At 41.7% G+C, this 14,060-nt stretch overlaps 3 protein-coding genes across 4 annotated transcripts in view; 2 read left to right on the top strand and 1 right to left on the bottom strand.

Annotated features, from left to right (window-relative positions):
- The window catches only part of LOC122617976 (poly(rC)-binding protein 3), a 97,511-nt gene extending 92,780 nt beyond the window's left edge, over positions 1 to 4,731 (bottom strand). Inside the window, exon 1 of the mRNA XM_043794055.1 lies at positions 4,292 to 4,731. The gene's annotated coding sequence lies outside the window, so the exon portion shown is untranslated. The remainder of the gene's footprint in view (positions 1 to 4,291) is intronic.
- A 3,335-nt stretch (positions 4,732 to 8,066) lies between these two features.
- On the top strand, positions 8,067 to 8,521 carry LOC122618234 (neuropeptide-like protein 31). Its single transcript, XM_043794505.1, has 2 exons — positions 8,067 to 8,370; positions 8,451 to 8,521. Exons 1-2 carry the CDS (start codon positions 8,067 to 8,069, stop codon positions 8,519 to 8,521), a joined length of 375 nt encoding a protein of 124 aa, XP_043650440.1.
- An 871-nt stretch (positions 8,522 to 9,392) lies between these two features.
- LOC122616072 (delta-1-pyrroline-5-carboxylate dehydrogenase, mitochondrial) lies at positions 9,393 to 13,798 on the top strand. Of its 2 annotated transcripts, none has more exons than XM_043791340.1 (8): positions 9,393 to 9,536; positions 10,893 to 11,057; positions 11,193 to 11,666; positions 11,989 to 12,160; positions 12,222 to 12,409; positions 12,466 to 12,688; positions 12,756 to 13,123; positions 13,177 to 13,798. In XM_043791340.1, the coding sequence occupies exons 2-8, from the start codon at positions 10,996 to 10,998 to the stop codon at positions 13,409 to 13,411; spliced, it is 1,722 nt and encodes a 573-aa protein (XP_043647275.1). In that variant the 5' UTR covers positions 9,393 to 9,536; positions 10,893 to 10,995; the 3' UTR covers positions 13,412 to 13,798. The 2 variants fall into 2 exon arrangements, with proteins under 2 accessions (XP_043647275.1, XP_043647276.1); XM_043791341.1 differs by lacking the exon at positions 9,393 to 9,536 and adding an exon at positions 10,551 to 10,683.
- Positions 13,799 to 14,060: the final 262 nt, after the last annotated feature.

The following is a 14,060-nucleotide window of genomic DNA, read 5'->3' as shown; positions in this document are numbered from 1 at the left end:
AATGCCTTTTTTAGGAGGCTTGTGATTCAATTTAAGAAAGTTATTAAATATGCCAAATAGTTGACATTAATCAATAGTTTGCACACGCTAATATGTACTAAATTGTATTTTCGCAAAGTTTAATCAAAATTGTAAGTTTCAGCTGTGCAAGCCCATTGCATTGAATTACTGCAATGGTATATACTCAATTTCATAGTTTGTCTTAAAGGTTTGGATTTTTGTGCCAAGCACCTGCATTAAACCACTACACCAAGCTAGTTAATTAAAATTTTGTGCGTAGAAACCTCCGAAATCAGCAAAGATCCAGATCCATTGTGTAATCCACCTTACCCCTATATCATCACATCATGCTTCCCTGCACTGTGTGCTAATTCCAACACTTTTCGCACTTTGGCCAAGGGCCCCAGACGAACTTTATTAACAGAACATCGGAAACTTTGGCTGCACATGTGAACATTGCTCTAATTACTTGCCCCCATACGAGGTATAACAAAACAATTTAAAAGTCGGATGTGGCGGGTAGATGGAGATGAAACCGCACACATGAAGGACAAAGTATCCCTGGAGGAGATGGAATCAAGCCGAAACAGGAAACATCAACATGACAGAGAGGAGACCAGGACAAACATTTAACAATTTGGCAGGAACAATATTCAATTTCCGACTGTCTAATAAGTTTTTGGCCAGCACACTCACACGCAGAGCAGTTGGCCCATGTAATAAGCCAACTCCAGGCGTCTGGGCTGTCTATCCAAATCCATTCGTCGCTCCACCGTGTCCCCGTTCCCTTCCAAAGATCCAACCCAACAGAACTTCCATTACTCAAACCAGTGCAGCGACGCAACATTTTCCTTTAATTTCCTTTTTAGCTTTTTTCCAACGCCAAACTAACTTGCCGTGCCCCGCCACAGCGAACTCCTCTCCTTCCGTCCGTCCGTTCGCCTGGCAGTCCCGGAATATTGTCAGCTTAAAGCTGGGCGGGCACCACCCACTTACCACGTGCGGATCCCTCTACTTTAATGAATACCCACGGGCCAATGCAAACACAACTGTAACGGCTAACGGACCATATAAAATGCATTTCGAGTAACAAACTTTAAACACTGCCAACGCGTTCATTTGGGAGCGCCCCGGATGCTCCACAAAGGGGGGTTGCTGAATCGGATCTGGGGACCAGGGGGCTGCAAGTCGGGAACTCGCGGATCTGGGGGACTCGGAGCATTGGCGGAATCCTAAAGCGACAGTTGCGGGTGAATAGTGGAGGGCTGCACAGCAGTCAATTACGGCATGCAAAAATACGTGATTATGGGGCAGGATTTCACGATCACGAATAATGGAATTGACTTCAACGTGACTACTCCTATGGTAAAATTAAAGATAACAAAAAAAGGAATATTTGCCTTAGACAACTTTTATCTTAAATTAAGCAAATAATGTTATTTTTATTTAATTTTTGTAGGTATATATTTTTCTCTTTTATTTTATTATTTAATTCAAGAAAAATGTTCATTGAAGGGATCTTGTTCGTTGGGTATTCAATACTTCAAACCGCATAAACATACAATTTTTTCGCTAGGCCTGCCATAAAGTAAATACAGGCTTTATAAGGACGACCTCCTCCGCCCGTTCGGGAACCAAAGCCATGCAAATAGGATCCAAATGAGTATTGGAAGGAGGCAGACATGGGGGACACGGCCCAGCAGTGAAAGCGAATGATGAGGTGCGGGGTTCTGCTGCGGTTTACACTACCGCCATGGAAATGACAGACGATGTAAAAGAGTTCATTAATATTGCAAGGTACGCTGACGATGACGACGGGGCAGGTCAGGGGTTAAGGCAAGGAAAGAATGAAAGGAAGGACACCACAGCCCAGCAGCAACAAACGAGGACATCGTTTTGACTCTGCGCACAATTATTTTGTAATTTGTCATATTTTGTAGGCCTCGACTCAAGTCAGACAACGTTGCAACCTGCCCAGGATGCTGGGTGGGAAGGGAATAGGGTGGTGGAAAAAGGTGGTGACATGTAACAGCTCACCTATGCTTTGTCCAAAAATTCAAGTAGTAAAGTCCGGTTTGTCGGCCTACTGAATATGGAATATGCGGACAGATAATGCACTGAAAGTTATTTATCCCATATCAAGAAATTTAGTTCAATTTAAAAATAGTAAGCCTTTTACATGTAATAATATTAATATTAGCCCAATCAAACAATAAACACTACCTTTTTTCTGTGCATCAAGAAATGTGTTGTTAGATAGAAGATCGCTGCCTACCAACTGCATAATTGTTTATATTTTACGCTTAACATGAAAGCTAAGCAAATGTTTTGTTAAACTTTCTACCAGCGAAATTAGCTCATTCTCAATTTCGCTCCCACTCTCTCTTAGCCTTTTTGATAGCCGTATGCACTTTCTAAACATGGCGGCGCCAAACAGTGGCTACCTCAACCTACTTTTAGTTCCTTCGCCCGTTAGCCAGAAATAATAACTGGTATGGAGGGTAAGAAAATGTATATTAGCGATGAATTTAATATATTATTAATATTTGTTCAGCTGCTTCGAAATTTTAACTATATTTTTCATGCACCTACGATGCCACACACCTTAATACACACTCTCCCCTGGAAATCCCCCTAGATACGCCCCTGCTGGTAAGTCAGCAGCGAGAGAGAGCCGTAGTCCGGCAGCCAGTTTTCTTACCCCTGTTGTGCTCGGCATGTTTACCTTGCCCCGACCACTTGGCCACATCATAGCGCCCCATTGCAACATTCCCTCCCCCTCCTCCTCACGGTCGTGGGAGCCCCTATTCATGCGGCACATGAATACACCCTACAAACCCTACAAAAGAGTGGACCCTACATTTTTTCGTGTTAGAGCGAGCAAGCACAATAAAAAATATGGTGGAATATTTAGTGCATCTTGCAGTTTTATTGTCAGTATGCCTATTAAGCCTGCTTTAGTGTAATCTTTGAGATACATAAAGTTATGCTGTTTAATTTCACAAAGAACAAATAAGCTAAGACCATTTATTTTTAATTACATTTCTTCTTTCTCTTTAACTGATACTATAAATTTGTTCTATCTGTTGAAAAGCCATTTTGATTTGTTAAAAATTAACTATGCAGATAAGGAAGCTCTTCTGAAATTCAGTTTTTCCCGTCCAGAGTATTACCAACTATTACACTTTCACATTGGGCCTTGTTTTTTGGCTCTCACAATTTTGATATGCCGTGTTTTCAGTCCAGTGCCTTCAGTTTCCCGGCTTGTCCAATTCTTTGGTCTGCACCGCTTCTTCTATCATTCCGAGCACATTTTTGTTTGTGTTTTCAGTTGTTTTTGTTGAATTACATGCACACATACAGAGGGACAAATATTTATTTTAAACTTATGTATGCCCGAGGCCTTTCATTACTGCGCACGGTAAAAATATATATTTCACTCTTCTATTTTATCCGCCCCTTCTTCTCCCTTTTCCCCTGGTGCACTATTCTCGCCATTCTTCTTATTTTTTTTTTGCTCTGTGCAGATGTGCGGCATGTTGCTTTGTGCTCAACATTCGCCTTCTCTTCCCCCCTTTCCTCTGTTGACCGGATTTTTGGTCCCTGGCTATGAAGTGAAAATTTTTCGTCCAAGCAGCGGGTCCTTTCACAGTCTTCGCCTACTTAATGCACTTGTAGCAAGCTCCCGCTCCAGATCCTTTCAGATCCGCCACCGTGACCAACACCAACACCACCACAGACCACATCCCCCTCGGCCCCAATTATGACGTCTAGCGGAGTTCTAATTAGTTGCCGTACCACTCCCCCTACTCAAGACCCGCTTTCCCGATCCTGAGAATCCCAACGCTTTGCATTGTCTGTGTCCTTGTGTCTGGGCCATTGTCTTGCCCGAATGAAACCAAGTGCATTACGACCTGGCAGAATAATAGTAGGAGATATAAAAATGTATATTGGATTTACTCTCTAAATTATTTGAATATATAGTTTAGTTTCTCATTAATATTTTGTATTAAAATGAAAGTATGCCTCGTTTCAAATGCAAATTGTTAATCCATAGAATTTGAAAGTGACCGTCGACTACTAACATGGTTTCGAAATCCTAAAATTTATCTGCCTAACACGCGACGATATTATTGATCTCCTACCAATGTGGCATAATTAATAATTCGGGCAATGAATATAAACTCCAATCAAATACCTATTATCATAACATGGAAACAAGCGCTAATCATAATTTCAAATAAATCATTATAAATATATTGTTTTTGAATAGTTCGCAGTCCGAACTCACCTGTCAATTTGGTTGCACAAAGTTTACATTAAATTTCGCCGTAGTAAAATGTTGTTAATTAGTTTGTATGTTTTCCGTTTGTTTTCTTAGTGTTCGTTGTTGGGTGAGAACGCTTTTGGGGTACAAGTACAGTCACCAACACAGAGGCAAAACACGCACAGGCACAGAGCGACTGTTATCAGCTGTCGAAACTGTTATTTCCCGTGGTCGCTGTCTCTTTCAATCTCTTTAACTCCGCCCTCTCTTTCTCACTTCTGGGACTTGCAATGCAGTTGGCGCCGTTTTGTTTTTGAATGATGCACTTAATCCGCTGTTATCGGACGGCAATCAGAGGAAAGACGAAGCAGTCTTGGCAATTTTGTGGGTAATTTCAGGGTATCTCTTTTCGTCAAACTTGGGCGGCTGATTGATGGATGCCAGGCGCACACACTGCACAAGGAACACACAACTTGACTGAGCGAAATTGCACAAATAACTGAATTGAAATATCCCCCCGCCTCTCACACACACAGTCACGTACACACAAACACGCGCACACAAAGCGAAAGGGAAGGAGTGAACGAGACAGAGATATGGCGAGAAAGAAGAAGGCATGCTCGTTTCGAAATTTCTTACAAATTTGCTAAACCAAAAAATGAGTACAGAAGCGCGGTGCACTCGAGTGCATTTTAATTGATTTTTTCTTTATTTTTCGCACGGCTTTCACTCACAGCAGGATGGCATCTCGCTCGGCCCAACGCGGCGTATGCGTAACACTTCAGTTGCAATTCGGTGATTTGAGTGAGTTTCTCCTGCCAGCGAGTGAGACTCTCGAGTGGGCGATCTGTGGGTCACGGCTCCAGTTGCACTCCTATATATAGTAATTTTAAGTTTTAATTAGCTTTTTGTTGCTGCTGTAATTTCGACAGCAAACAAAAATTGCTGCTGCATCAAAATTGTAATTAATTACACGTAAGAATGCTCGAAAATTGATGGCTACAAGGAGGTTTCTTTCGTTTTGAACAAACAATTAGCATTTTACTGTCCCAAATGTAATGCGAAAGTATGAGGCAAAATTAATGAAAAGTTTGCGGAAGTTTTGTACCAGTTTGGTAAGGGATAGCTTTCAATTTTTGTAGCGGAAAGTGGGGAGCGGAGTTTCGCTCAGTATAAACTTTTTAATATGAAAATTGCTCGTTTGGGGTCAAGAAAATTAAGTCCTTAAATTGGGGACTGGGGAAATGTACCCTTTCGATTGATTCAACTCTAGCATGTATTTAACTTTCAAGAAGACCTTTTTTATGTCAAATAGCAAGGTCTTTTCTAAGACGCAATGTTTTTTATAACCAAAATATAAATTTTTAGGGAAATACACATATTTGCTTTTAAAAAAGCAAGCATCTTAGCCATCCGGTTCACTTGTACAAGATTTGTAAGTTTAAGATTATATATTTATATAGATTATATATTAAACCCCTTTGAATCGTACAAAATCGTCCAAGCCGAATTAATGAGCAAATCACTCGGCTCAAACAACTGAGGCTACTTTAATACAGGGTGTCCCGAAATCCGTGCACATCCAGGCTTGAGCATGCGTAATGGGCAACTCGCCGGAGCGACTCACTCAACTGGAGGGCAGCGAGAACACCTACGCGGCTCAAACACACCTGAGCTACCTGGAGTAGTGCGGCAATCAAAGAGAGAACCAGAAACCACCCCGGGCAGAAAGAGCGGGCTGCGGAAAGCAAACGTCAGCTGCATGAGAACCCAAAGGCGGGACAATTCCAATTGTGACATTTTGCATTGTTGGACAGTGTAATGACACACACCTACACAAACGCGTATGAGTTCAGCACGGGAAGGGCTTAAATATTTATGAATTTGTATGTTGTATACTTTTTGAGCACATATGTATGTATGCAGGAGCTACAAAGTATATTGAAAACAAGGGAAAACGCTAGTCGACTTCCTCGACTATCAGATACCCGTTACTCAGCTAGTAGAAGTGAAAACTAGAAAGTTGAAAATTTTTTGTTGGCTATCGATATATATTAAAAGGAAAAAAAAAATCAGAAATAAAACAAGAGAGAACGCTATAGACGAGTTCCCCGACTATCTGATACCTGTTACTCAGCTATTGAAAGTGCGAAGGAGGCTCTTCAACACTGACATTTTTTGGCGCTTTGTGGACGTTAGAGTGGGCGTGGCAAAAAGTTGTTCTGCAGATCGATAGAAATTTACATTACTTACAAAAAAATGAAAAAATATCAAAACATTTTTTTAAAGTGTGGGCGTGGCAGCGTTGGGCGATTTGTGGGCGTTAGAGTGGGAGTGGCAAAAAATTTGTTTGCAAATCGAGAAAAATTTACAAGGCTAAAAAAAAATGAAAAAAAATCGACAAACTTGCGCTGCGGGTATGTTTCTGGAGTCCGTATGCTTAATCTCAACTTTCTAGCTTTTGTAGTTCCTGAGATCTCAGCGCTCATACGGACGGACAGACGAAGGAACATACGGACGGACAGACGGACATGGCCAGATCGACTTGGCTATTGATCCTGATCAATAATATATGTATATACTTTATATGGTCGGAAACGCTTCCTTCTGCCTGTTACCCTTTTACTCTACGAGTAACGGGTATAATGAAAAAAAAAACCAACACATTTTTTGAAAGCGTGGGCGCGGCAGTTTTGGGCGGCTTGTGGGCGTTAGTGTAGGCGTGGTAATAAAATTTTGGCAAGAAATTGGCAAGACAAATAATAAAATAAAACAAATTTAATCAATACTGGGAGTGGCAGTTTTGTGCGGTTTGTGGCCGTAAGAATAGGAGTGCACACCAGGAAAGAAACTTGCGCTGAAACGCTTCCTTCTAGCTGTTACATACTTTTTAACGAATCTACTATACCCTTTTACGAGTAACGGTTGGTATAGTTGTATAACCAAATTTTATAACCATACATTGTAAGACTATTTTTAAAGCAGTCATCTGCCAAATTAATCGTGGTCCGGTTTTTCCGTTCGCCCTTCTTTGCAAGTATGTAAAACTTCTCGATATGCAGTTTTTAAGCATTAATTTGGAAATTGACATATTCGCATTTTGGAATAGTTTTACCGTCGATGCATGACCAAGGCCAAAAGTCTGTAGCCATAATGGCCCTCACACTGAACTCTCGGGCAACGACCATGCTAATCGCAGTGGAAAATCCAAAAACCAATACGGTTCTAATTATCAGAATCGCAGTTATTACAGTTGACCTCATCCGAAGGGCGCGGATGAGCATTGACCACGACCCAGGTCGGCAATGAACCTCAAAGAAGTGGAATTCACCACTGGCATCGCACATGACTAGGCGGACCATCAACCAATTTTAAGGTTAATGACTGTGTTTACACAGAATGAGTGTGAACCCCTGGCGAAAAAAGCGGTTGACTAATTTAAATTGATAGCAAAACGGCTATCAGATGAGATGTGGAATGAGTAATCGAAACGTTAGGCCAATAAGGGCCAAATAGTTCTGTTTTGTTTTGTTTTCTTGTTGTTAGCTGTAACTAAATACATACGTTTGCAGTGCGTTTATATTGAGATTTCAAAATATTGCGAATACGCCGGCTGAGTCATGCACGAACGAGCATACCGAGCCGCCGCTGATGTGCGCCCGATTAAGCTCCATTAAAAAAGCGTTTTATGCTTTCAAATTGCAGACATTCGGCGGCAAACTCTATAAAACCAGTTAATTTCGGGGTTTTTGCATTCAGTCAACGTTCGAGGATTACACACGCCAAACACGGCAAAATCATGTCAGTGAAACAGTCGAGCAGCTCCTCATGTTATTGGTTCGGTTTGGTTTTGGTCGTGATGATCATGCAGCCCTCGGCGAGCCAATACTATGGATATCCCTACTACGGTGGGGCTAATGCGGGAGCAGGAGCGGGATCGGGATATGGCAACATATACGGCAGTGGCATGTACGGATACCCCTACAACTACGGCGGATATCCGTACTACTCATACCCCGGCTATAACCCGTACTCAATGTACGGCGGATACGGACAGTACGGGTACCCCTATGGGGGTTATCCCTATGGCGGCAACAACATGAGTGAGTTTTCCGGATAAGCGCACCTTAGTCCTTAGCACCCAAGTAATCTACAAGTGTTTTGGACCTGTTTCTTCCTCTAGACGTGGCCTACGCCAGCAGCAGTGGAGGATTCGCAACAGCAAGTGCGGGCGGAAGCGGATACTACGGCTAAAAGGTTACCAACCTGTGATAGTTAAGTGTACACGGTTAAGTCATCCTACTCTATAAGTGTATTAGTGCTAATAAAAATATTTATGTACTATGTAATGTACTGCCCGTATGAACGTCGAGATCTCTCAGCAACTATAAATGCTAGAAATTTGAGATTAGGGATGCAGACTTTACAGACAGACGCAGCGCATGTTTGTTAACCCATTTTGCCATGTTTTTTCATTAGTCTAAATTTCTACTGACTTGCCGAAGTACTTTTTGTCACACCCACAAACCGTCAAAAACTGTCACGCCCACACTTTTTAAAACATTTTAAATTAATATTTATTTTTCTTCCCTGTTTTTACCGATATTCCAGAAAAAGTTGAAATTTCTTGTATGAACTTCCACTAGCTGACTAACGGTATGATAGTCGGGGAACTCGACTATAGCATTCTTGTTTTTTCCATAAATTCCTGTAATGTGTAACTGCTTGAAAATTGTATAACTAGTTGTTTATAAACTACCGTAATGATATTAGCTATAATGATATAGCCAATTTAAAATAGGCATGTCTCTTTATAGGAACCATAAGGGGTTAAAAAGATGTAGATTTTGAGATTATATATAGTGGTTTCCGTATAGCTATTTAATATGTGTACGTACATGTGGTCCAGATAAAAAGAAAAGTATTTGTCTTTAACGAATATATGTATATGACCAAATCTTTGAGCTGCACTCATAACACGTTAAAAGAGTAATTAAATACTGACAAACTTTTCCTGCTACGTGACAACCATTAAGAAAGAGGTGACAAAGTTTTAACAATGTGCATTCTTGGCGCCCTATCGATAGCTATAGCTAGTGTTGTACAGTGCGCGAAAGCAGGGGGCCAAAAATATATCGACTTGCCGATAGTTCCCAGCCGTTAGCCAAGTACAAATTCGACCGACCAATAGTCTCGCAAAACAGAAAACAAAGGCACACACGTCGTGCTCTCGCCGAATTCCGCCGCCATCGCCTGAAACTCACACAAAGTAAGCCTGAAACTAGTGGAAAACCGCCGAATAATCGAATTGGAGGTGCACTTGGGATGAATTGCGACTCAAAAGGCGGAGGCCAATAGGCGGCAATAAAACATTGCATTGCGTAATTGAGGCTAATAAGAAAAGCAACAAAAACAAAGCCAACCAACTGCATTCTAATGCGCCTGTGTGTGTGCTTGTGTATCTACAGCTGAGCAGTATATAAATTGGATTTATATTCGGCCTCCATTCCCCTAAATGTCCTCTCCTTTCGAATAAACATCAATGTCTTTAATATATCGTAATATATTATTAAGCACTTGAGAAGCAATGAGTGGAAAGAGGAAGACAAAGAGCCAAAGTATGCTTACGTTAAAAGAGCTTGTTCCACATATTCGCCACCTTTCTCCCCCACTCCCTCTCTCTCTGCTGCTCACGCGCACCGTGGGGTGTTTTTTCGATTCTCTACTTTTTGCGCCACTATTGCACCCCTTCCCCGCCATCTGTGCGCTTAATTTCATAAATCAAGGCAGCGTCATTTAAAAAACACAAGAACTACATACGTATGTACTTCTGCTGAGATACCCTTCAGCCTCCTTCTCTGTGTTTCTGGTTTCGGCAATGGGAAATTTCCGTAGCCACCGCACAGTGGAAAAAGAATAGCAGCCAGCAAATAAAATTACATGATTGCAATCTCGCTATTATGGGCAGACAGTTAAGTTTCAATCAAATTACAAGCAGAGCCAAACCTTTACTTTTTAAACGTATAGTGCCAAGAAATTGCATTGTATTTATTTCCATAGCAATACCTTTTTAAAATATTTGAAAGATAATATGTACTTTTTCTATTCAAGGCGAACTTCAGAAATTGTAACTTCCATTAATTATTCTTTCTCACAATTTAATGTATACACCCCACTATATAATTGCAATTGATAAAAACAAGGCTTTAGGATAGATTAAATTGAAATAGCTTTGACACGCACTCATTCCACTGTGCGCTTCATAGACAGAACAGCTGATGCTTGTCAAATTTTAGCTACTGCTTGTGCATAAAAGCGCTCTGAGTGCGTCTTTGTGTGTGTGAGGGAACGTGGATATCGATAGTAAAATAAATTGAAAATACATCAGTCATCAGCTCGGTTGAGCAACTGGCCAAGTTAGTGCACTTTCTAGAATTGCATGGCAGAGCGCATACTTTTGGGTTGCACTGTTTGCGCCTTATCTGGGGGGTGTGTCGTCGGGAGCTTCACGTTTGGCTGCTTATCAAAATCACGCGACTCGACGCGGACCCCCAGTGAATTGCCAAGGTTGCTGATAAACGAATACTAATCAAACACTTGCTCGTTTTTCTGGTCTATCGCTTAGATAGCAAAATTCTAGGTGATACGAGCCGTCGACGACGAAGAATCTAGAGAGACCGCTTATATAATTCGGCAGTGAAGGAGGCAGGCCACCAAATCACGACAAGATGTTGCGAATGCTGCGAAGTTCCTCCAGATACACTAATCTGCAGCAGAGCGTGCTGAGAAGGTATGCCTAGGTTTATAATCTTTATATTTAATTATTTAAAAGTGGCACTCAAATGTTAGATACCATACTATGCATACATTTGTTTTAGAAAGTAGTTTTATTGGTTTAGTATTTAAAGCACTTGATTTATTTCAGTTTCTCTCGCTGTCTGGGTTCCGTAATACCGGACCTCAATCTAAAGGACTTCCCGATCGCCAATGAGCCGATCCTGGGATATCGCAAGGACTCTAAGGAGCGTAAGGCCCTCGAGCAGGCTTTGAAGGGCACGGCCTCGAGCTGCGAGGACATCCCCATCGTGATCGGCGGCAAGGAGTACAAGACGTCGGAGGTTCGATACCAGGTCATGCCCCATGACCACCAACACAAGCTGGCCACCTTTTACTACGCCGATAAGAAGCTCATTGAGAAGGCCATCAAAACGGCGGTGGAAACACAGCCCAAGTGGGATCGAGTGTCGATTGCAGACCGCCTGAAGATCTGGGAGAAGGCAGCGGACCTAATGGCAACGACGTACCGCCAGGATCTCAACGCCGCCACCATGCTGGGCCAGTCCAAGACGGCGATTCAAGCGGAAATCGATTCAGCAGCGGAGCTCATCGACTTTATACGGTGAGTATAAATTCCCATAATTCATCTTAAGTAATATGGACATTTTTAAAAGATTTCCTAAAATAAGCACCAAAAGATTTCTTAATTATGATCTTCAAAATATTCCATATTTGCTGGATAGCAATTTTTTCACTGTTTATACATACTTTGTGCTGATAGATTCAGTGCTTATAGATTAATATATTCTTAGAAAATATTATTTTCCTGTATACCAATTTTTCAAAACAAGAATCAATCATTTGTTTAGTATTAAATTTATCAATTTATAATACTTAAACTTAAATAAATAAATACAAAATAAAATACCAATTCTTTTTCGCAGAATGAATGCCTACTTTCTGAAAGAGGTCACTAAGTACCAGCCTATCAGCGAGAACATAAAGGTCACAAAGAACTCCTTGCGCTATCGTGGCATTGATGGTTTCATCGCCGCTGTCAGCCCCTTTAACTTTACGGCTATCGGAGGCAACTTGTCTTACACGCCAGCTCTGATGGTAAGACTATCCAATGGCTGGAAATATTAATAAACCAACAAACCACCTTTGTTTTTCGCAGGGAAACGGTGTGCTGTGGAAGCCCTCGGACACTGCCATACTGTCCAACTGGATTATTTTTAAGATTATGCGCGAAGCGGGAGTGCCCGATGGAGTCGTCAACTTTGTGCCTGCCGATGGTCCCGTGTTTGGGGACACGATTACGGCCAGTCCCCACCTGGCCGGCATCAATTTCACCGGCTCTGTGCCGTAAGTAATTCTCGGTCTATTGATTTTCCTTTTAATACCATTTCCTACGACGATAGAACCTTCAACCGCCTGTGGAAGCAGGTGGGCAATAACATTGACAGCTACGTAAACTTTCCTCGCTTGACTGGTGAGTGTGGCGGCAAGAATTTCCACTTTATACATGTATCAGCCGATGTTGAGTCAGTGGTGACATCCACGATACGCTCAGCATTTGAGTATTGCGGCCAGAAGTGTTCCGCCTGCTCGCGCATGTATGTGCCTGAATCCCTGTGGCCACAGGTAGGTTCAAAAGGCATCACATTGCGTAGTTTTTGCAACGCTGTTCTGTTTAACTTCTTACCCGCAGATCAAGGAGGGCCTGCTACGGGAGGCAGCAAAGCTGAAGATCGGCGACGTTCAAGACTTCAGCAGCTTCACGTCGGCTGTGATTGATGACAAAGCATTTAAACGCATTACGGGCTACATTGAGCATGCCAAAAAATCCCCGAACCTCGAAATTCTCGCCGGCGGCACTTACTCAGACAGCAAGGGCTACTACGTCAATCCGACCATTGTTCTCAGCAAGGATCCCAAGGACCGCATTATGACCGAGGAGATCTTCGGTCCCGTGCTGTCAATTTATGTGTACAAGGAGTCGGACCTCCTTGAGACCATGAAGCTGGTGCACACCTCTACGAAGTTTGCTTTAACCGGAGCAGTATTCGGGCAGGACGAGTAAGAAACTTCTATATAAAGGGTTATCTTTAATTCATAACGAATGCTTCCAGGGATTTCGTCAAGTGCGCTCTGCAGGAGTTTAAAATGGCCGCTGGAAACTTCTACATCAACGACAAGTCCACTGGATCCGTGGTGGGCCAGCAGCCATTCGGAGGCGGACGAATGTCCGGCACCAATGACAAGGCCGGAGGACCACATTATATTCTGCGTTGGTCCTCTCCGCAATCCATCAAGGAGACCTTTGTACCACTGCGGGACGTCAACTATCCATACATGTGCGAGTAAACAGAACTAAATGAGATGCGCAAGGGGAATGGGATGAGCAAAAGTAGTAAAAACCGGACAGGAATCTCATATAACTACTATCTATATAAATATATATAAATGTATTTTGTTGAAATATTTTTAAACACCACCCAAGCCCCGTAACACCTACCTAGTTCAGATAGCTTCGATTTGTATACACACACTCTAAGAATCTCAAAACAACCCATGAGAATGCCTCGAAAGTTTGTAAATTGATATGCTGATACCTTCTAACTACAAACACACCGTGACATGAATATTTTAAATGAATACTATGTAATATCATTACTTTAACGTACGATTTATACGCAATGTGATTATATAATTATATGATTCATAATTAAAGGGCCCACCTTTGCTTTATTATTTATCGTTATTGCTTGAATTTAGTTAAACCGTTTTCAATTATGAAATACTTAATGCCCGTCTATGTACACACTTATGTATGTGAAATCGAACGACAATACATTCTGAACACTAAATGTGAAAGATTATGAAGAAATAAAGGAAAAACCTAGTTACATGTAACGTAAGCATCAAATTCGTATTAATAAATATTACAATTTAAAAGAATAACCTATCGTGAGAATGCAAATGAATTTTAATTTCGATTCGGTCACAGGCCAGT

This window comes from Drosophila teissieri, chromosome 3L (assembly GCF_016746235.2).
Source record: "Drosophila teissieri strain GT53w chromosome 3L, Prin_Dtei_1.1, whole genome shotgun sequence".
Classification (NCBI taxonomy): Eukaryota; Metazoa; Arthropoda; class Insecta; order Diptera; family Drosophilidae; genus Drosophila; species Drosophila teissieri.
The sequence above is the reverse complement of the archived record's forward strand: the minus strand, read 5'-3'. Positions and strand labels throughout refer to the sequence as shown.